General features: G+C 36.4%; 1 protein-coding gene and 1 pseudogene across 3 annotated transcripts; both read right to left on the bottom strand.

The window, feature by feature from the left end:
• Window positions 1-4,370: 4,370 nt before the first annotated feature.
• LOC111902558 (ankyrin repeat-containing protein At5g02620) lies at window positions 4,371-16,253 on the bottom strand. 3 transcript variants are annotated; one of them, XM_023898379.3, is made up of 11 exons: window positions 16,105-16,253; window positions 15,885-16,014; window positions 15,728-15,790; window positions 15,544-15,633; window positions 15,388-15,435; window positions 15,231-15,293; window positions 14,813-14,926; window positions 6,844-7,344; window positions 6,254-6,385; window positions 5,477-5,961; window positions 4,371-5,159 (listed from the first exon to the last, which is right to left on the bottom strand). In XM_023898379.3, the coding sequence occupies exons 1-11, from the start codon at window positions 16,198-16,200 to the stop codon at window positions 4,509-4,511; spliced, it is 2,373 nt and encodes a 790-aa protein (XP_023754147.1). In that variant the 5' UTR covers window positions 16,201-16,253; the 3' UTR covers window positions 4,371-4,508. The 3 variants fall into 3 exon arrangements, with proteins under 3 accessions (XP_023754147.1, XP_023754150.1, XP_023754148.1); XM_023898382.3 differs by having other exon boundaries at window positions 5,477-5,952; XM_023898380.3 differs by having other exon boundaries at window positions 15,388-15,432.
• A 1,413-nt stretch (window positions 16,254-17,666) lies between these two features.
• LOC111902557 (protein ACCELERATED CELL DEATH 6-like) lies at window positions 17,667-22,239 on the bottom strand (annotated as a pseudogene).
• Between the last annotated feature and the right edge of the window lie 524 nt (window positions 22,240-22,763).

Here is a 22,763-nt window from a genome sequence, read left to right as displayed (position 1 = left end):
TTCAAAGGAATGATCAACAATTGGAGAACTCGGTTCGGTGTCGGTATCACTTGAAGTATGAACTTGATCTTCTATGTTGATTAGTGGAGAAGAGGAAGAAGCTTGAACTAGTTGTTGTTGCTTTGCTTGTTTGTCTAACTTTTTCAACCTTTTTGCTTCTCTTTCAATTTCCGGATTGTAGAGTAGTTCACCGGTTCTTGTAGACCTAGGCATAAACAATCAAATAACAAAAACCAATTTCCCCGGCAACGACGCCAAAACTTGATGGGATGTCAAGCCCACCAAGCAAATTAGACCCTTTTATTGCTAAATAAACGTAATATAATGGCAAAAAGGGGTATCGATCCTCGGGGAAATGGTTGTATTCAATCACCAATGCAATTCAATAGAACTAGTGAAATTAATCTAACTAACTACAATTAAACTAAAAGGGGGTTTTTTTGATTACTTGAAAACTAAAATATTTGAATAACTAAAAACCTTGCAATTAAGCAAGTTGATGAGATGCTCAAAGATTAGGAATAATTGGTTAACTAAGGCAATTCAACACAATAAACATTTGTGTGTTTATCATTAGGATCTAATACAAAGCTTATCCTTCATCCCAAATTGGTTATAGCAATCATGAAGCATGATATGCCAAGATTCCTCATAGGTAGTATGGAGGTTGGGGAAGCCCACAACACACCTTCTTAATTAAGATCAAGGGTCAATTGAAGCAATTAATCCCAAGAAATCAATTAGCCTTAAGAATGAAGGAATCCACAATTCCTAGAGGATGTCAAATGCTTACACATCCATAAAGGAGATATGATTCATAAGCTAGAGATGATTTCTACCATCATAAAGCCTTTGTTCTAGATAAATTCAATGATCCAATGCAAAATCAATGAAATAAATCAACCATTGCTCAATCAAATACTAAGCTCATGATCAAAGCATCAAATAAGCATAAGAATTGCAAACTAGAATCATAAACATGGAATAAATTGATAATCAACATAAATCCTTCAAAACCCACAAACATTCATTGGTTTTAAGCCAAAGTCAACCAAATGAGAGTATTAGCCACTCATGGCAACAAAGTAACAAGAACAATAATCTAATTGCATAAAGAAACTACCTAAGTTCTGGAAAGATGAAAGGAAATGATTTCTAGCTCCCAAAATCGCTTCTTGCAGGTCTCCAATGGTGGAAAATCGTGAATGAGCTTCTAGATATGATCCCCAAGGGTTATGGCAAGCCAAATGACCAAAATGCCCAAACTGGGCAGTTGCACGGGTACCCGCACGACGAAAATTCCACCCGCGCAAATGTTGCTGTAATACTATTGGTCCACCAAGCCACTCCACCCTTCCACTACCAAAGATTCCTTTGGTCCCCCTCCTTGTCCATGTAATTTGAAATGCACCAATTATCATTTAGCCACCAAATGGATGCTCCAGACCCAAAATTTGAATTTTATGATCCATCTTCACAAGCCCAAATGATTCAAGCCAATAACTTTCAAAGCCCAATTCTTCCTCTTTGATTCCGCCAAGCCCAATAATACCTCGGAAGCCCACTAAGCCCGTCTCCAATCAACCCGCAACCGCAACAAGCACCGAAAAACCTACAAAATATCTCATGCAACATAACAAGCACACGGTATGATCCATACTAAAGAAAAATAAATAAAATACAATGCATTAATGATAAAAAGATCTAAAAATCTAAAATAAACTAATAAAAATAAGGAAATAAAATAAGCTATCAATACGCCACTTGTACATCATGATGCTCTACTATGGCACAATGTGCTCCATCATGTGTGTTGCTGATGCTCATGGGTGTATGACATGAAAGAATGTTCCAAAAGATGTTGTATGGTGGATTATGATTGGTTGACACCTTTCATGGGCTTATAGGCCAGTGGGTTGGCCCATTTGGGTTTTAGGTCTGATCCATCAGTATAAATAGGGATGCATGTAGAGTCATTTGTCTCGTATCTTGTATCCTTAGTGAGTAGGATGGATCTCTGGTGAATTGTACTTGTAACCTCTGTTTGAGAACTCTGAAATAAAGAACACTTCCCTCCTGCCCATGGACATAGGTCACCTTGACTGAACCACGTAAATAATGTGTCTTTGTGTGCTTATAATTTTGTTTGTTATCCACATTACTTCCTAACAAGGTTCATTAAAACTTGGCAAGTGACATCAGATTTGTTCCGAGTCTTGACATGTATCGTCTGGTTTCCATAACACTACTTATTTACACAAGAATCACATGTTAAAAACCATGTTAAAAACTATATGATATAAGTGGGTTTCTTGACTAAATGAAATTTTACATTTTTAATCCTTGATCTTCTTACTTTGTTTAATAATCCACCCCAAAATCTATTTTATGTATTGTTTTTTTTTGGAATTTCCACACCCCCCCTCAGGTTTTGTGATTGGTCATTGAAATAAATTATAAATATTTTCCCATTTTTGTCCACATTTTAATTCTTTTTATTAATTTTGTCCAAATTTCTAAAACATCGTTCCAACTACATTTTTCAATAAAACAAGAATGTATTTTTAATTTTAACCGGAAACAATAGAAACATCAATATACTTATATTTTTAAAGCAAAACAAAAACACATTTTCCATTCAACTTAAATGAATAATGTATTTTGATTTATATATCAAAATATTACCAAATACCTTTTTTAAAAGATCTTTTATGTTTAACAAACTTCAAATATTTTTGGATCATAGTGTACTTGCTTCTAATTTTACTTCGGCTAATAATTTTGGTTTTTAGCTTTATGATTTAGAAAACCTTTGGCTCCACCTTAAATAAAAAGAACTATATGTTTCAAATTGTTATGTGAAATCAATGAAGAAACACCTATTAATACATAAGAATAAATATTGTCTAATATTTCTTAAACCAATATGGTTTTATTATTCTAGATTTTTCTGTTTTGGTGTGAACAGTAAGGGAACACCACAAGATCTTGCCATTCTCTCTGAGATCAAGTGGGTTCTTGGTGTTTCATAATTGCTAACTTAGTATTTTAAACAGAGATTACAAAATTGGTAGGAGTAACATTTTAAAACATGCCAAATTAGTTGATTGTTAAACAAATATTTAATTTTGAATTATTGACAAATACATGAAATAACAATATGCTTTTACTTATTTGTTTATCATAGCAACCTTCTTTTATTTCTTGATTTTTCATCATTGTACTTTGAAATTCTACCAATTTATAGGTTTATAGCAATGTCAACCAAATACTAAACAATTTTCACTGTTATAATTGGATATATTTTTAGAAATACAATGTCTAATAAGAAAATAAATGAAAGTACAATGCCATGACTTAGTAAAGTTTTTAAACTACAACTTCTTATATGCCTATTTGGATTTTTTTTAACTGAAGTTGCAACCTTACTATAGGTTTTAGAAAAAAGTTCCAAGGATTTCTAATATTTTGGCTACATGTGATGGGCAATCAGTTCTCTTTAAAGTTTTGTCATACTTGAAAAGAATTTGAATAGCTTTGTAATGGTTTTGGAGTTTTTGAATGTTAAGGGTATTTTGGTCATAAATAAAACTACATGAAAAATGAATTCAAAATATTCATAAAATTTCTCAAAATTTGGATTTGTGTGAATAAAATGATATTAGAACTGAAACTTTTTATTTTAAAGGCCCAAAAGATAGAAGAATTCGGTTTGAAACTATAACGTTAATAGCAATGTACTTTGTTAATACGATTTTTAGAATTGAAAATTTTTTAAGTGGGATAATCTGGTATATATTCAAACGAATGCTTTGGAAAATTGTTGTTTTGATGTTCTTTTGGAACTTTTAAGATTAAAGAGACATTTAGGTCTCCTCGCACAACATTTTCATTGTTGTTATCTTTTCATGAGCATGCAAGTCAATTTGTTCATTATTTTTTAAAGATGTTTTGTCTCTTGGTTGTTGTTCTATGGTTTCACTTTTGAATGGTTTACTCAAGAGTATTTTCAAGTATTGGAAGTGGGTAATACTTTTGCAGTCAAAGCTTTGTTTCATGCTCTATAGGTTTGTGTCTGCTTTACGTTCTATCAGATTCTTAGCTTGAAATTGTTACATCTACTTGAGCATACTATGTATCATATTTTGGTGAGTATTTTGTGTCCATAAAAGTTGTAATAAAATCACCAAAGGATCATGATAAGTTGTTTGTATTCAATTGTTTACTATAATTGATTAATAATTATAACTTTTTTACTATAAAAAATTATTTATTTTATAACCATGGTTCCTACAAACTATAACCTACTAAGAATATATATACTAATAGTAAGAGTTCAATTTCCCCAACCATCCTTTAGATTTACAACATTATTTAATATTGACTATATATAAATAATACAATATAACAATATTTGTGTACGCTGTTTCATCTTATGGAATCAAACAAAATTATTATAACACTTACATAATTATATTACAAATAAAATTATTACACTTACGACAATTTCAAAAAGGCATTGGAATTGCAAAACGTTGATGGTTTTCATAAAGAACACGTTTCTTCGGCCGAAAGAGGTACTTGGAACCGTATGTCGCAACTATTATGTCTTTTAAGAGAGGATATTGCAGCGTAGCGAATAGGAAGACTGGCATGGTAGCAAACATGGCGACAAGAATCGGTATCCACTGCAGATCTTTATGGTATAACACAAATAAGCTGAGACTGAACGCAACCATCATGGTTGTTATTGACAAGAAAAGTGTTGCTAAACCCAACGTCAACTTTTTAGGCAATGATTCATAGAAATCACGTTCACCGTAACGAGATGTAAGGATAGACAAGAACATGATTATAGAAGCTGATGATGAGAATAAAGATATGGCATCCGCCACTACAAAAAGCTTTAAGCTTACTTCTCGATAAAATATAGGGATACCATCATTCTGATTGTATCCGCCAGGAACCGTAAAAGCTGCAGCAAAAACTATGGTGGCAATAAGAGCAGCAACCACCATACATTGACTAGCTGTTCCTTTCATCCACTCCTCACCTTTTACAACTAGATCTTTGTGTTCGACAGTGAATAACTCGTGTGGTGTTAGGCCATCTTTGTTTCTCTCTTCCCTATAAGAAAAAGGGACCATTCCCTCTACTTCCTACAACATTTATACATTGAGTAGATCAATTTGATTGAGGTGTCAACTATGCATTCCAGCCATTAGTAACACATAAATTAGATTTATATAAGAAAGTTTACTTGCAGACTATATATTAACATGTCATACGAAGGTTGTGAACAACAAATTGCATACAAACATTATTCGGTCGGTTGTGTCTAAAATGGTTTATTACAAGGGTCTCTTAACAATTTATTTTTCAATATTAGATATTCATGGATGTAAATGAAGTAATGTAATGAAAAAAGAAAGACAATTTGCATGAGAACCCTAGAATGACGAGGAGGAATATGTACCTTAAACCATAATAGTTCTCGTTGCATCTCAAAAGCAGCTCCGGAGACATCCTCATGTCGCTTTTTCTTGGCACTCTTCCCAACTAAATGGAGCATATTGTTTTCATTTGCATCTTTGAGAAGAGTTATCTGATTCCTTTTTGAGCCTATTTCGTACAATAGATTGTAGATATCCATATGACGATGCTCGGCAGCAGTGTGAAATATACTTTGATTGGTATCGTTTACTTTCCATATCAGATCAGGATATAGACGGATGAGCTCAATTACAAATCTAGTATTGCCCCTTTCTGCAGCAACAAATGGTATTTGTGAAGGGTACTTTTTCTTTGCATTTCCCGGCAACGTCACATGCGTCCCTCTGAGTATGACATCAATTTCTTTCTTAGACTTCATCGCAATATTTTGCCACATGATTGTTAGTAATTCAAGTGCTGTACTTCCCTTTTCATAAACTCCCACCTTTGGAAAAATGACTATAAAAACTAAAATTAACAAGTAAATTAAGAAGTCAGATGAATGATACCAGACATTTACAAGTAAAACATGATGGATAAAGTTGGGCTCTGTTCCATAGACCTAAAGGAATAGTGTAATGACTGGCAAATTTCTGGCATCACATGGATCTTACATATGAAAAAATGTTAATGCTTGAACATCATGAAAAACATTAGAATGGAAGCGTCTTTTTTCGAACCTTCACATCACAGATTGGCTACACTGGTAAACAGATGGATGCATAGTATCACATACCAACAAAGGAGTAAAGATGCTTACCCCATTTGACGGTGTTCATGATGATATTAGATTTTCTTTTAGAAAATGCATCAGGCTTTTGAGCTAAAACTCCAAGTACATCCGAATTATTAACAAGTTCTGGGTGATCTTTCACAATCCATAGTGCGACATCTATAAGGGATTTGACAATCACTTTGTGAGGGAACATGCTATGACAGTTAGCGAAATTCAACAATGGAAACAAACACAACAAAGCATAAAGATATTACTTGTAGTGTAAGGATTTCTTGTGTATTGGTAGTGAGGTTAAAGCCATATTGCATGGATGGTTATAGTTTAATAGTTTTATATTGATGTAGGTATAGACATGGATTTCACTTTATTCACAATTTGCACCTATAAGAATAAACAAAAAGATACTAACTCTTCTGGGAGCTTATATTTGACTTCATAAAGTTGGCTAACCCGAATATTATACACAAATTAAGTAAAATAAGTAGTTGCAATTGCCCATGTATCACCTAGGTTAGCTAATGTAAGAGCATCCACTACTTATCAAAAACAAGGAGCTAATGATATACAACAAAATAGAATGTGTGTAATTAATAAGTACATTCTAAAATGCTTACCAAACATATCATTCTCGACACATGTCAAAAGAAGCCAACCACGAGTCTTTGGTGTCCAATAACTATCATCACGCAGATTATTCGATTCTTGATATAGATATTTCACCACCTCATGATGTCCAAACAAGGCAGCCATATAAAGTGGCATCATATTTTGCCAACCACGGATTGACATCAAGTCCCTGTTCTTTTGCACCATAATCTTAACCATGTTAATTTTTCCGGATGCAGCAACTACACAAAGGGCAGTGTTGGAGCTTTTATCTTGAAGTTCCAGGTCCTTCTTTTGCATGTAATTCACCAGATGCTCCACGAACTCTTCCACCTCATTGGTGCTTTCTGCGGATGCAGCAACATGAAGTGCTGTTTCGCCATTTTCAGTGATACTATACCTTACCAACGTTGGCGTTTCATCAAAAATGTCTTTAGCAGCTTTCCAATCACCTTTTATCGATGCTTCATATAGGGGGACACCAAAATGGATGTAATCAATTCTAGGTCCTGTAAAGTAGTTCCAATGCAAAGTTACACCACATTCATCCAGTGACAATTGCAGTAAACTTTAATTTGTCACCATAATCAAACATCAATACTATTGCATACGACCAATTTGAATCCTTTAACTTGGTTTAACACATTAAAATCAAGCACACTATGGTTATGGTTTTACATGTTGGTCTCTCTGAATAAGATCTAACATATAAAAAGTGAGACCTTAAAATTGGTTCCATCTTAAAGTAGGCTTTCTATGAAAGAACGTACGATGTATTTCATGAGAAATTTCTAAAAGAATGCAGACACGAAGCACCTTCCAAACAATGTAATATGAATTATTATTGTAAGGTCTTCTGAAGTTGTTGTATCTATATATTGATAACCAATGCAATGCAAACGACAAAACTGCAAAAATGTTCCACGTGGTTGTCTTTTGTTAACTCCATAAGACCATCACACCTATGCTAAAGAAATTCATGACTAGTTCTTAATTAGTTATATTGTGATAATTCAATAGACTAATGGACACTACTGCTAGCCTCCACTTCATGAACCAAGAGTTTGCCAAACTTGACCAATTCGATGGTCAAAACTACACTCGTTGGGCCGAAAAGGTCAAGTTCATGCTTCATGTCTTGAAGCTCTCCTTTGTGTTGGACCCAAAACTGCCACCAATTCCAGATAATCCAATTCCCAAGGAAGGGGAATCTGTGGACCCAACGGTCATTGCAGAACTGGAAAAGCAAAGGATTCTGCGTAGAGAATCCGAGGAATTGTGTGTGGGTCACATCAAGAGTTCCCTATCTGATTGGCTCTATGATCTTTACTCGTCGGTCAAAGATCCAAAAGAGCTATGGAATGCGTTGGAACTTAAGTACAAGGCACATGAGGAAGGTACTAACAAGTACCTTGTGTCCAAGTACCTTGAGTTTCAAATGGTTGATGATAAATCGATTATGGAGCAAGTGCATGAACTCCAAGTCATGGTCAACAAGTTGAATGCACTCACCATCTCTTTTCTAGAACTCTTTCAGGTTGGTGCGATCATCGCAAAACTGCCACCCTCGTGGAAAGATTTCTCTAAGAGAATGATGCACAAGTCGGAGGACTACTCCTTGGATGATCTGATGAAACACCTCCGCATTGAGGAGGAAACTCGCATCAGGGACAAGAAAGGTAAAGTTGGACAAAGTGTGCATCAAGTGTCAGCTGGGAGTTCTAGCCACAAAGGCAAATCTAGGGGACAGAACAAGAAGAACTTTGGACCCAAGAAACAAAGCTTCAAGAAACCGGGTCATCAGAATCCTAACTCAAAGCCAAAAAGGGCCGGTCCTTGCCACGTCTGCGGAGAGATTGGGCACTATGCAAGAGAATGCAAAGATCGCAAATCGATACCGGTTGCACACGCAGTCGAGAAGGTGACTGACATGGTGGCCAGTGTGAACCTTGGAGAGATTTTCATGATCTCCTCTCTTACTCGAGCAATCTGTGCTCGAGGTTGGTTCGTGGACACTGGAGCCACTGTGCATGTTTGTGGGCATCAAGAAAGCTTTAGCACCTACCACCCCATGCCACAAGGGACGGTTGTCGTCTGTGCTGACGGCTACAGAGCTAAAGTTCTAGGAAAGGGTGATGTTTGGTTGAAGTTCACACGTGGTGAATGGGTGACGCTTCGAGATGTTCTTCATGTTCCTACCATCTCGAAGGGTTTGGTTTCTACGGACAAGTTTGACAAGGGTGGGTTCAAGATGGTGCTTGAGAGAGGCAAAATTGTGATCACTAAAGGCAGAAGACATGTTGGGAGGGCGAACAATACTTCGGGAATGTATTGCTTGTGTCTTAGTGATGAGGGTAATGTGAGTGTTCCTAGTGTTGAGTGTGGTAGTGTTGCTAGTGTGTCGGGTGTTGGTAATGATGTAATTGATGGATTGGTTGCTAATGTGAATGAAGTGAACTTTTCTGGTTATATTGTTTGTTCAATTTCTTTATGGCATAAACGTTTAGCTCACACTAATGTTAAAAACATTGAAAAAATGCAAACTAAAGGTATGTTAAAATATGAATCAAAAGATTTTGAAAAAGGTGAAACATGTGTAAAATCAAAGTTCACTAAGAAACCATTTCCATCAGTTAAGAGAAACACATCTTTACTTGAGTTGATTCATTCTGATATATGTGAGTTAAATGGAATCCTTACTGGAGGAGGAAAAAGGTATTTCATCACATTTTGTGATGACTTCAGTAGATATCTACATGTTTATTTGCTGAGATCAAAAGATGAAGCTTTTGATGCATTTAAACGATATAAGGCTGAGGTCGAAAATCAACTTGAAAGACACATCAAAATTCTTCGCTCGGATAGAGGCGGAGAATATTTCAACCAAGAGTTTGACACATTCTGCGAAGAGAATGGAATCAAACATGAGAGAACATCACCATACACCCCTCAACAGAATGATTTGGCTGAAAGGAAGAACCGAACTCTTTGTGAGATGGTCAACTGTATGTTGAACCAATCGGGTCAACCAAACAATCTGTGGGGGGAAGCACTATTAACTGCTTGTTATGTTCATAACAGGATCACTAGTCGTGTGATTCCTACAAGCCCTTATGAGTTGTGGAAAGGTAGAAAGCCTAACCTAGACTATTTGAAAGTGTGGGGGTGTGTTGCTTATTATTGGACTCCCGATCCTAAGCGAACCAAATTGGGAGCACGAGCTAATAAGAGTATATTTATTGGATATGCTCAAAATAGCAAGGCTTACCGATTACTAGATATTGATTCTGGTGTTGTTGTGGAATCCAGAGATGTGGAATTCTTTGAGGACAAGTTTTCTAAGGATGAAGAAAACTCTAGTCATACAACACCTCCAAGTACCTCTCGAGAAATACTCCCACCTCCTCCCATTGTGGAGGAACCAAGGAGAAGTACTAGGGCTAGAATTGAGAAAACCTTTGGATGTGATTTCTATTCTTATTTGGTCGAAGGAACATAAAAGAAAGTGACGAGAGAAGTCATCTTTTCAATTAATTTGGATGATGATCCTAAGACCTTTACTGAAGCCATGACGTCTCGGGATGCTCCTCTGTGGAAGGAAGAAATCAATGACGAAATGGATTCAATTATGGGTAATGAAACTTGGGAGTTAGCTGATCTACCCAAGGGGAGAAGACCCATAGGATCCAAATGGATATTCAAGAAGAAATATCATCCTGATGGATCCATATCTGCTTATAAAGCAAGGTTGGTTGCAAAGGGCTATAGGCAGCGAGAAGGGATCGATTATTTTGATACCTATGCCCCAGTTGCTAGAATTAGTTCAATTAGAACTCTCATAGCAATATCAGCTTTGTAGGGATTGTACATTCATCAAATGGATGTGAAGACATCCTTTCTGAATGGTTATCTCAAAGAGGAGATTTACCTAGAGCAACCTGAAGGTTTCGTAATACCTGGACAAGAAAACAAAGTATGTAGGCTTGTTAAGTCTTTGTACGGGTTGAAACAAGCTCCTAAACAGTGGCATGAGATATTTGACACCACTGTGACTGCCTTTGGTTTTCAGCACAATAGTGCTGACAGATGTATTTACTCTAAACATACATCCGATTACATAGTAGTTATATGTCTTTATGTTGATGATATGTTGATCATTGGCACTCACCTGGAAGGTATTCTTGAGACGAAGAAATACCTATCCTCGAACTTTAAGATGAAAGATCTTGGAGAAGTAGATACTATTCTTGGTATCAAGGTGAAGAGGACAGGTGGTCAGATTTCTCTGAGTCAATCTCATTACATAGAGAAAATTCTGAAAAAGTTTCAACATTTGAACATTAAGGAATTCAACACTCCTTTTGATTCAAGTGTGAAACTTAAGGTGAATTCTGGTCGAGCTGTGGCCCAACTAGAATATGCTAGTGCAGTTGGGAGCATGATGTATGCTACTCACTGCACGCGACCTGACATCGCATTCGCTGTAAGCAAGTTGAGTCAGTATACAGTTAATCCAGGGACGGAGCACTGGAAAGCAGTGGGTAGAGTACTAGGATACCTGAAAAGGACAAGTACTTTTGAATTGACATATTCGTCATCTAATGGAATACTTGAAGGTTATTCTGATGGCAGCTGGATTGATCACACCAGTGATTCAAAATCCACAAGTGGTTGGATTTATACTCTAGCTGGTGGTGCTATTTCTTGGGCAAGCAAGAAACAGACATGCATAGCTCATTCAACGATGGAAGCTGAGCTAATTGCCTTAGCAGCAGCAGGCAAAGAGACAGAGTGGATTCGAGATCTACTTATGGATATACGTTTGTGGGATATTCCGATGCCTTCAATACCCATGTACTGTGACAGTGAGGCCAACTGTCTAAAGTATATAATGCGGTATATAATGGAAAGTCAAGACATGTAGGTCTGCGTCACAATTTTGTGAGACAACTAATTGAAAAGTGGTACCATCAAGGTTGTCTATGTCAAGACAAGTAGGAACTTGGCAGATCCGTTTACCAAACCTCTGACGAGAGATATGGTTACATCTACCACGAGAGTCATGGGTCTAAAACCACAATAGAATCGTTTAGTGATGGAAACCCAACTTGACATTAGTGCTCCTAGTTTTCAAGTTTAAAGGGTAACAACGAAATCACTAACGATAGAAGGTACTATCATTCATGATAGATCCATGTGAGGTAGGATAGTGCGTCGTTGCCGAGAATGAGGTTGAGTTACGACTCTTAACGTAGTTTTGGAGACATCTAAGCAACGAAGATGTTGTAAAACTATGCCTATATGATCTAAAGGTGGTGCCGCATCAAGTGAAGATTAGTGGTTTATCTTCTAAAGGGTCATGAAAAGGATTTATAGCGCATGGCCATAATAGCGCTCAGGGAGAACACAAATATGACTTGTGGTGTGTGGGGGTAAACCGGAGAGGTCATTGAGGTTCATGGTTTAAACCTATAAGGATACCATTGAATCGGTCTCTTCTTGTTTGTTCTCATTAAACTAGGGTTTAATCTTCGTGACACCCGAGTGACATCATTTGTCTGATTGAAAGGAAACTTACCAACTTGGTGGGGGATTGTTGGAATTTTATATATAAAGGAATTGCAAGTTGGCAATTTCCTTTGTATCCCACATTGGTGGAGAGAAGAAACTTTTGAGGGTTTATAATCCTATTCCCTTGGTAAGCCTTCAAAGGCTTTAGTGGATCAAAGGATTGGGCCAAGCCCACGCGCGCGCCTAGCCTAGCCTAGCACTAGCCGACGCCACGAGTGCGCGAAATGGCGCGATTTAGGCGCACTTTGCACGACGCATCGGTCGCTGGGAGCTGAGGAGCTTTTAGTTGTCGCCCTAGGGTTTCTGGGGCCGGCCTATGGGGGCCCGTTTGATGCCTTCTAGGAGCCACATGAATACTCACGAAAATCTGAAAGCTCTCCATCTCTCTGCGGTTTTTTCTTCTAGTTTCCGAGTAGTCGCTTTGTGTTTGTCGATTTCCAGTGCTGTTGGAATATCGATCTAGCTGCATTAAATCCTGGGGTTTTACTCTGTTGCTTACAGCCAATACAAGCGAAGTAAAAACCTTTAAGGACAGGAATCTGATCCTTGCAGTAGGGATGAAAGTGGGTCCAAACCCGGACCCGATGGACCCGGACCCGGAAAACCCGGAACCGGTTAACAGGATTTTATAGAACCGGAAACCGGACCGGTATATAGGAACCGGTTCCGGTTCGGTTCCAGGTATGGTTCCGGGTAAAGTGGGTCTAGAACCGGAAAACCCGGAAACATCAAAGTGGGTAGGTTGGAACCGGATAAAGTGGGTTTCGACCCGGAAAACCCGAAAAAACCGGATTTTTTTGGTAATTACTTACAACTTAGTGGGTTGAACTTTGAAAATTTTCATATTGATATCCCCACTTTGGGGGGCTGTAACTTATTGAATACGAAACCACAATTAACAAAATTAGAGTCTAAAATCATGTACAAACTCTAAAATACACTCTGGAAAAATTTGCATGTCAATCCGAATTTAAACGAATGAGATATACTTGTGTTAATATTTTCACATAATACAAAGTACAAAAACACATAGCTGAAAAGTTGAAAATTTTTAGTTTTGATATCCCGACTTCGAAGGACTGTAAATCATTGAATGTTAAACCAAAAATGACAAAATTATAGTCTAAACTCATGTACAAACTGTAAACTAGAAGTTCGAAAAAACCACATGTCAATCTGACTTCAAACGAATTAGATATGCATGCTTTAAAACTTTCACCGAATACAAAAAAACTAAAAAACTAAAAACTTTCAGCTTTGGTATCTCAACTTTTGAGGACTGTAAGTCAATGAATATAAAACTAAAAATGAAAAATTTATAGTCTAGAATCATGTACAAACTCTAAACTACATGTTGGAAAAAACCGTATGTCAATTGGAGTTGAAACGAATAAGATATGCATCTTGTAAACGTTTCACAAAAAGTGGTTCCGGCCCTAAAAGTTGATCCGGTTCCAAAAACCGGTTCCGGATTTTAGACCCGGTTTACCCGGACCCAATGGACCCAAACCCGGATTACCCGGAACCCGGATAAAGCCAATTTTTAAACCCGGAACCGGACCCGGTTCTATATATTCCGGTTCTAACGGGTCCGGTTCCGGTTCGGTTCCGGTTCCGGTCCGGTTTTCCGGTTCTAAATCTCATCCCTACCTTGCAGTTGCTTAAAGATCAATTCAGCAATCAACAGGTCGGTTTTACTTTTCTGTCTTGTGTTTAATTCGTCCAATAACAGGACAGTCTTCTTCTACCTTTCTTATAATCAGATCTAGTCGAGAAGGATAGATCTGGTTTCTGGACGAAACTTGGTAAATTTAATAATAATAATTGAATTTATTATTCGCAACTAATCGACATATAATTCACAATATTATTTGTCGGTTTCCTTGCGTGTCTTTTAGTTTGATTTACAACAAATAATCTTTCTCCGACACTTTTATACATGGTGGATAATTTAAAAATCCGGACAATTTAATTAAGCCTAGGGGTAAAACTGGAAAGTTTCCGTTTTATTGAGTTTTTGTATTGTAGTATGTAGGATTCCAATCCGTTTAGTCTAAATAGGGTAGAGATGTTTTATGTTTTCAGCTCAAGTTTTGTAAGTCTTTTAAGCTTTGTTTAGTAAGGTACTTGCAACCTAAGTAAATTCTTAGAAAGTTTTTCTTCCATGTTTCTTTTCCTGCACAGTTAAGATTTGTTTCATTCCACAAGAATCAAGAAAATTGATTCCTGTTAAGCCTTTTTCTTCTTTCACTTCTTTGTTTGAGCTACATTCTCAGAGAATCAAGTAAATTTATTATGCATAAAGAATCTTGAAGAATCAAGCGATTTGATTCCAACACTTTTTGTTTTATTTTTCAGATCACAACAAAAGCAGCAGTTCAGAGGAAAATGGTTAACAAAACTTACCGTTAAATAGATCTGGTATTGCTTTCTCTTGTGGAGCAAACGAAACTCCGACAACATGTTGTTGTTGTTGTTGGCTTGGTGGATTCTTCACCTCGAAGTTGGGTAATGGGAAACCTGTTTGTTTTTGTTGTGATTGGAAAAGTAAAAACATCAGACATTGTAACGAAGAGCATTGTGTATGTAGAAATGCAGGGACGAAGCTTGAACATATTGGGGGGGGGGGGGGGGGGGGGGGTAAAAATTGAAGAACAGGGGGTCCACAGTCATTTTTTTTTTGTTTTGGGTCTAATATGTAAAGTTTTTAATAGTAATGGACTAGTTCTAAAAAAACAGGGGGGCCACCCCTCCCCCACCCCTTAAGAAGATCCGTTCCTGTAGAAATGTATGGGAGAAAGATTAATTAGTAGACAGAAGTTACCTGTAAATGGATGTGGTATTGATGGATATTGGGGTACCGGGACATCTGCTGCTTTGTTGTGATCTTTAACAGTAAAAAACAACAAGAGATTGTAACGGAAGCGAATTGTGTATGTAGAAAGGTATAGGAGAAAGATTAATTAGTGGACAAAAGTTACCCATAAATGGATGTGGTATTGATGGATATTGGGGTACTGGGACATCTGCTTTTTTTGTTGTGATTGGAAAAGTAAAAGCATTAGGAGATTGTAATGGAAGCAAATTGTGTTTGTAGAAAAGTATGGGAGAAAGATTAATTAGTAGACAGAAGTTACCTGTAAATGGATGTGGTGTTGATGGATATTGGGGTACTGGATACTGGGGTGGATATTGGGGTACCGGGACATCTGCTGCTTTGTTGTGATCTTTAATAGTAAAAAACAACAAGAGATTGTAACTGAAGCGAATTGCGTATGTAAAAAAGTATAGGAGAAAGATTAATTAGTGGACAGAAGTTACCCATAAATGGATGTGGTATTGATGGATATTGGGGTACTGGGACATCTGCTGCTTTTTTGCGATCTTTAACAGTAAAAAACAACATGAGATTGTAACGGAAGCAAACTGTGTATGTAGAAAAGTACTGGAAAAAGATTAACTGGTGGATAGAAGTTACCCGTATTAACTGGATATGCAGGTATTGGTAGATCTTGTGGAGGAAACGAAACTCCGGTTGCATGCTGCTGCTGTTGGCTTGATGGATTCTGCACATCGAAGTTGGGTAATGGGAGACCTGTTTGCGACATCTGCAGAAAGACATCATTAATTAAATATTGATGAATAATGATTAAAAGTTAAATCCCTAAGAGGATTTGGTGAGACTGATCTGACAATACCTCTGCTTCAGCGAGCAATTGATGCGTATGAACAACCGGATAAAAATTGAAAAAGGCCTTGGGATAATGAGATGAGATTATGTGATCAACATGCATGCAGCATGCTATGATTTATATACAATTTCCCTTTGCTTAAGTCAATGTCAACGGTTTCTGTGGTCTAAAAAGTAGTTATTTCCCCACTTAATGTCAACATTTAGTTGCCAAAAAGGAAGAAGATATACATATAATATTATTAAAGGCAAGTTACAATATTCGATTTGCTGACTTTTTTTCTTATATTATATGTCGTCTATCATATATATATATATATATGCGTACTTCGAAATATTTTTAACCTATTATGGATGTGGAATGTATTTTTGTCAAGGTTCTAGTCCGTGGACCATTTTACTTACGGCTGGTAAATTCATTGAAATGCTCTCTCGCGTCTGCTTCTGCTTCTCATCTCCATCTCCATAAGAAAACCATTCATTCAATCCTAGAATTATGGAGTATATTTTTAAAGTAGTATGAGCCTTTGGATCATCTCAACTTTTAATCGTGTCCGTTTAAATTGCCCTATTTTTAACGGAAGGTAACTCGTTGCTATAATTTTGAGATCCAGGTACTTAGTTGGGTAATCAACCACAGAGCAGAGAGGATGAATTTTGTTTGATCTTGAATTGAAGGAATCAGGGCTTAAGAATTGGTTACTACATCCCATTGTTTTTTCTTTATACAATCAAACAAAAATTCTATATTTGTAATAAGTCGAGATCTATGCAAATAGAGTTGTGAGAAGGGCTGTAATGGCAGTAGACTCAGTGGAGAAAGCCGCATTGGAGCAGACTGATGGTGCATTGTGGCGATCTAGAGGACGGATGGTAGTGATGGAGGAAAATGGAATGAAATGAAATGGAATATTTCCCCTGTATTCTACTTTCATTCCCTTTCATTTCACTCAGTCGAGAACAGAGTGAGTATAAGTGTGTTTTGAACGCGAGAAAAGCCATTGCAAAACGAAACATCAAAGTGATGAAAGCAATTTAAAATCTGGGGATAACCCTGAAGATTTCACGGAGAGGATCAATCTATTAGCCAAAATTTAAAGAAATCAGAGGTATGGTTGACATTATGAGCCCTAGTTGTGGTTTTCTTGGAATTTAGCTCAAATGGCTATTGAATCTTGGATTCTTGTTGAAATTATTCGATGGCTTATATTGTATATACAGTTAATTTAGTGTGTGTAGTTAGTCATTGTTTAGTGGCAGCGTTGGAATCTAACAACCCATGATATAGACGTGGCCAATGTCTGGATATTATATAAAAATCTAGTGAATTACACGGTTATATGGGATGGTAAGAAAAGTCGTGGCCTATGTGAGGAATTCATTTATTTGATTAAAGTGAGTGGGGTTTTGGGCTCTCATATCATACATTTCTTGTCTCCCTATAATCCCAATAACTAACTTGATCAATTTAAGTCTCCGGATTGCCTACCGAAACCCAATATGATTAATGAAATGTAATGTCACATTTTTATGTGTTATCTTATGAACTTATGAATCTAAACAAAGCCATTGCAACAAACATGAGTGACCATATTACAATTAAAAATTTTAAACTTACAACAGTTACGATATTAATTTTTGAAGAAGTACATCTTGAAATGAAAGGAATTGTGAATGGGAACCAACTACGGTTAGTTTTCATAGTAAAGAATATGTTTCTTGGGCCGGAAGAGGTACCTAGAAGCATATGTCGAGAAAAAGACGTCTTTTAACAGAGAAAACTGCAGCGAAACGTATAGGATGACTGGCAAGGCAGAAAAAAACGTGATAAGGATCGGTATCCATTTCAATTTGTTGTGGTATAGCACGAAGAAGCTGACACTAAAAGCAATCATCATGGTTGTTATGGAGAGGAACAGTGTTGCTAGACCTAACATCAGCTTTTTGGGCAATGACTCCAAGAAATCACGTTCAGCATAACGTGATGTGAGTATGGATAAGAACATGAGGATCGCCGCTGATGAAGAGAACAAGGAATGGCATCTGCCACAGCGAAAATGATGAAGGGTAAATTTTTAGAAAAGATGGGGAAACCATCGTTCTGATCGTATCCACCGGGAACTGTGAAAGCTGCAGCAAATACAATGGTGGCAATAAGTGCAGCAACCACCATACATTGACTAGCCGTATCTTTCATCCAGTCTTCGCCTTGTTTGACTAGATCTTTGTGTTCCTTGGTGAATAACTCGTGTGGTGTTAGACCTTCTTTGTTCTTCCGTTCCCGATAAGAAGGAGGGATCATCTCCTCCACTTCCTGTGACATCGTGTTTTATGTCAATGTTAGATGAAATGAATTGATGTAAGAGAAAAAGAAAGAAAGAAAGATAGTGTGGGGAAGAAAACATATATACCTTGAACCATAATAGTTCTCGTTGCATTTGAAAAGCAACTCCAGACACGTCCTCAAGTCGCTTTTTCTTAGCACTCTTCCCAACTAAGTGCAACATGTTGTTCTCATTTGTATCTTTAAGGGGAGTTATGAGATCCTTCATTGAGCCTATCTCGTACAATAAGTTGTAGATACCCTCATGACGATGTTTTACAGCAGTGTGAAATATGCTTTGATTGTCATCATTTAGTTTCCATATTATATCAGGATATAGACGGATGAGCTCAATAATAAATCTAGTATTCCCCATTTCAGCAGCAACAAATAGTATTCGAGAAGAGTACTTTGGTCTTGCATTTTCCTTCAAGGCTACATTCGTATTGTTTGTAGTTGTAGCAGCATGCCCTTTGTTTATGATCCCACTTTCATCATGCTTTTTGGAAGTATTTTGTGAAATTTTTTGTAGTAGTTGTAGAGTTTGATCCGTGTCAGAAGCTGGCTTGTCGTCTTTCTCAATGGGATCAGGTTGCCCTCTGATTATGTTATCAATATCCTTTGTAGGCTTCTCCGCAATTGCTCCCCAAATAATATTTAGTAGTTCCAATGCATTAGCTTTACTTTCCATTTTAGAAGGTCCCACCTTTGGATGAATGCAAGTCCAAACTGAAAGCAACAATGGGGAAAAGAATCCAAAGATGGGCTTAGCTAATTTCAGTTATCAGAGCCTACCAGATATTTACAAGTTAAAAACTGATGGATAAAGTTGGGTTATAGACTTCAGTTACGCTGGATAAATATAGAGGAATATTGTTATGACTAGCAAATTTATGGCATATCACATGGTTTAGAATATGTTTATTGGTGGTCTTAACTTAACCGGTCAAAAATAAGAGAAAAGAAATTAAAAAAAAAAAAAGAAAAGAAAAGGGCGACTTGTTTAATGGCTCGTTCTCACATTTCATATCAATATTTAGTTTCTAGTTTTTAAGATGGAAGATGTATATATAATCAACATCAAAGAGTTGAGATGCTTACCCCACTCGATACTTCTCCTGATGGTATTAGATTCTGTTTCATTAAATACATTTGTCTTTCGAGCCAAAGCTCCAAGTGCAAGCCCACTAAAACCAAGTTTTGAGTGCTCTTTCACAATATCCAATGCGATATCTAAAACAGATTCAACAGTCACTTTGTTAGGGAATATTACTGCTACGAAAAAATCAACAATGTGAAAAGAACAACCAAGAATAACGCTCGTTTGCTTTATATCAATCCGGAAATAAATCACCAAATCTAGTTCAAGACAGTCAAAACTCATGGTTGATATATATATATATATATATATATATATATATATATATATATATATATATATATATATATATATATATATATATATATAGTTGTGTAAACCTACCCCCTTAAGCTAATTTTCAGCATGTTTAAGATATACAAAGGATTATTGTCATATTGGATGGTGATCATTTTATTGACGATCAAACTTTTGTTTTAGCTATTGGTGTGAGCTTAGCTAGAGACACGAATTTCATTTTTTCGCAAGATTTTACCTATATAAGAATAAACTAGCTTATATTTGACTTCATATATAGTTAAGGACACCTAGATAACGCTTAAAGAAAGTTGAATACTATACAAGTGGTTCCCCAAGGTGTCACGTAGAGGCTAGAGGTCTAGCTTCCATGATTCAAGTGATCAACAACGACCTGCATAACTAAGGAATGCGTAGCCACTATTATCAAGAACAAGGAGTAGAGAAAAGTACATATATACACAGATCGCTGATGAATTATGATAAACAACAAAGAGAATTTGTAGGTGTAATAACTACGTACATGCCAAAACACTTACCAAACATATCAGTCTCCATACATCTCAGAAGAAGCCAACTACGGGTCTCATCTGTCCAGCAATCGTCACGCAACTTCTGGGAATATCCATACAAACACTTCACCATCTCATAATGGCCAAACAAGGCCGCCATATACAGTGGTGTCATTCCTCTACTACCAGTGATTGCCACCAAAGCCCTGTTTCTTTCAACCATAATCTCAACTATTTTAACGTTGCCAGCTGCAGCAGCTAAACAAAGGGCAGTGTTGGAACTGCTATTTTTAAGTTCCAGGTCCTCCTTTTGCATCTTAGTTATCAGATTTTCCACAAATTCTTCAACCTTTTTGGTGCTTTTTGCTGATGCAGCAACATGAAGTGCTGTTTCGTTATTTCCAGAGATACTATACCTTACCAACTCTGGCCTTTCATCAAGAATCTTTTTAGCAGCTTTCCAATCACCTCTAATTGATGCTTCATATAGAGGAATAGCGATTGCGATGTACTCTTTCCTGGTTCCTTTAAAATAAAATCCAATGCAAAGTTAGCACCAATTCATCCAGGGACTATATTTTTAGCATTCTTTTAACTTTTCAACATGATATATTAAGCATCAGTTATTGTTGCATACAACCACTTTGAATCCTTCAATATGGTTTAACACATTAAAATTAAGCACACCATAATTTTGGTTTTAATTACTTGTTAGTTGTTGGTGTCTCTGAATATTGAAATAACATTATATAGAGTAAATTACACAAATCGTCCCCGTGCTTTAGCCCAATCTGCTAGTTTCATCCATATGTCTTTTTTTTCACTCGCACCGTCCCCACTTAGTTTTAAACGTGATTCGTCCTACCAAACCTGAAAAGACTATGATGCCTTTGCCAATTGAGAAACTAAATATCATCCCATTTTTCCTTCATACCCATCTTCCTACCACTTTTAGAAAGTGTAATAAAAAATTATTGTTTTTATTAAATATTGACAAATATCACGATTTCAAATGTGCAGGAAGATGGTAGAAGATTAAGTAGGAAGATATATGATTTCTCTTACCAATTTGTTTTTTTTAAATTTATTTATTTTTATTAATATATTTTGAAAAAGAGTAAAAACCAAAATAGATCTCATTTTTTTAAATGCCAATAAGAAAAAATAATAATAAATAAAAAGAAAAAAGAAATTGATAAAGACAATGTCATTTCAGGTTTGCTGGGAAGGAAAAACAAAACATACAGATGAAACTAAGATTGGGTCAAACCACCGAGATAATTTGTGTGATTTACTCTATTATATAATATATGACAACTGAAAATCAATTCATCTTAATGTAGACTTTCTAGGAAACAGCACTGGCGTTCCACAGTTGATTTTACCCTTGTTTGCAAAATTTGCTCATTTGCCCGAAGGAAACGGAAAGGTAGGTATAATGTGGTGTTAAATAGCAGTAGACGAAGTAAAGAGTAAAATGAGTAGCAGAATTTACCGGTAAGTAGATCTGGAATAGGTTTTGTGGGATGATGTAAAGCAACCGAAATGCTGATATCCTCCGGATCAGGGGTTAAGGTTGGGGCTAAATGCTCATCTGTTTGCGCCATCTGCACAGGGACAACATTCATGATTATAATCCTACAAATTGCTCGACGCCATGACTAGAAAAACAGAGGATTTGGTGCAGCTGACAATACCTCTGCGTGAGCGAGCGATTAGTACGTATGAATGAATGAATTTGAAAGAAGACTTGAGATTGATTATTTGAACATGCAAACTACGAGTTATCTACACCTTACCTTGCATAAGTCAACGTTGTAAGTCTTTAAAAATTAATTCTTCTGCCAATCAATAATTATGGACAACTAGCTGTTTCCAAAAAAAAAAGAAAAAATAATGACAGTGGTTAATAGCCAAAAAAAGAAGAAAAACAAAATATTTCTATAATTTTATTTAATGATCCATGTATATCCTTGGTGATAAGTATAGAAAACAATATCTTGTATACACGTGTATAAAACTTAACTCATTGTTACTAGCTTACTCAAACAATTGTTTTAATTACTAGAGGCCTTCTAGCCTAACGGTATTAGGTGTTGCCCTCTCTCCTTGTGGTTGAGGGTTCAAATCTCGTCGGAGACATAGATGGATTTAGGAGTAGTTTAGAATTATTTTTTACAATATTCTTCAGAAATTTCCCTCAATTATTCTATCCCTGACTACTCATACAATTTTTTCGAAATATTAAAGATTTTTATATAATGATAGAAAATGACTTCTTTCGTCTCAAAAAAAAAACCAACTATTTTAATTTTGATAAATTGGATATCAAATTATTTTTAGATTTCAAATAGATCATTAAACTTAGCAATAGCATAACCGGTTATTCGGTCACATCCTATCCGAAAATTTGAATATCCGGTCACCAAATGTTG

The sequence above is a fragment of the Lactuca sativa genome, chromosome 2 (genome assembly GCF_002870075.4).
Source record: "Lactuca sativa cultivar Salinas chromosome 2, Lsat_Salinas_v11, whole genome shotgun sequence".
Classification (NCBI taxonomy): domain Eukaryota; kingdom Viridiplantae; phylum Streptophyta; class Magnoliopsida; order Asterales; family Asteraceae; genus Lactuca; species Lactuca sativa.
This window is presented reverse-complemented; position numbering and strand designations above follow the sequence as displayed.

Coding starts and splice junctions, on each gene's coding strand:
- LOC111902558 (XM_023898379.3), bottom strand. CDS start 16,200: ATGCATGTTGATCACATAATCTCATCTCATTATCCCAAGGCCTTTTTC. Junction 7,345..14,812: donor AATACCAGATCTATTTAACG/GTAAGTTTTGTT, acceptor ACTACTTTACAG/GACCTAGAATTGATTACATC. Junction 5,160..5,476: donor GAGAACTATTATGGTTTAAG/GTACATATTCCT, acceptor TAAATGTTGTAG/GAAGTAGAGGGAATGGTCCC.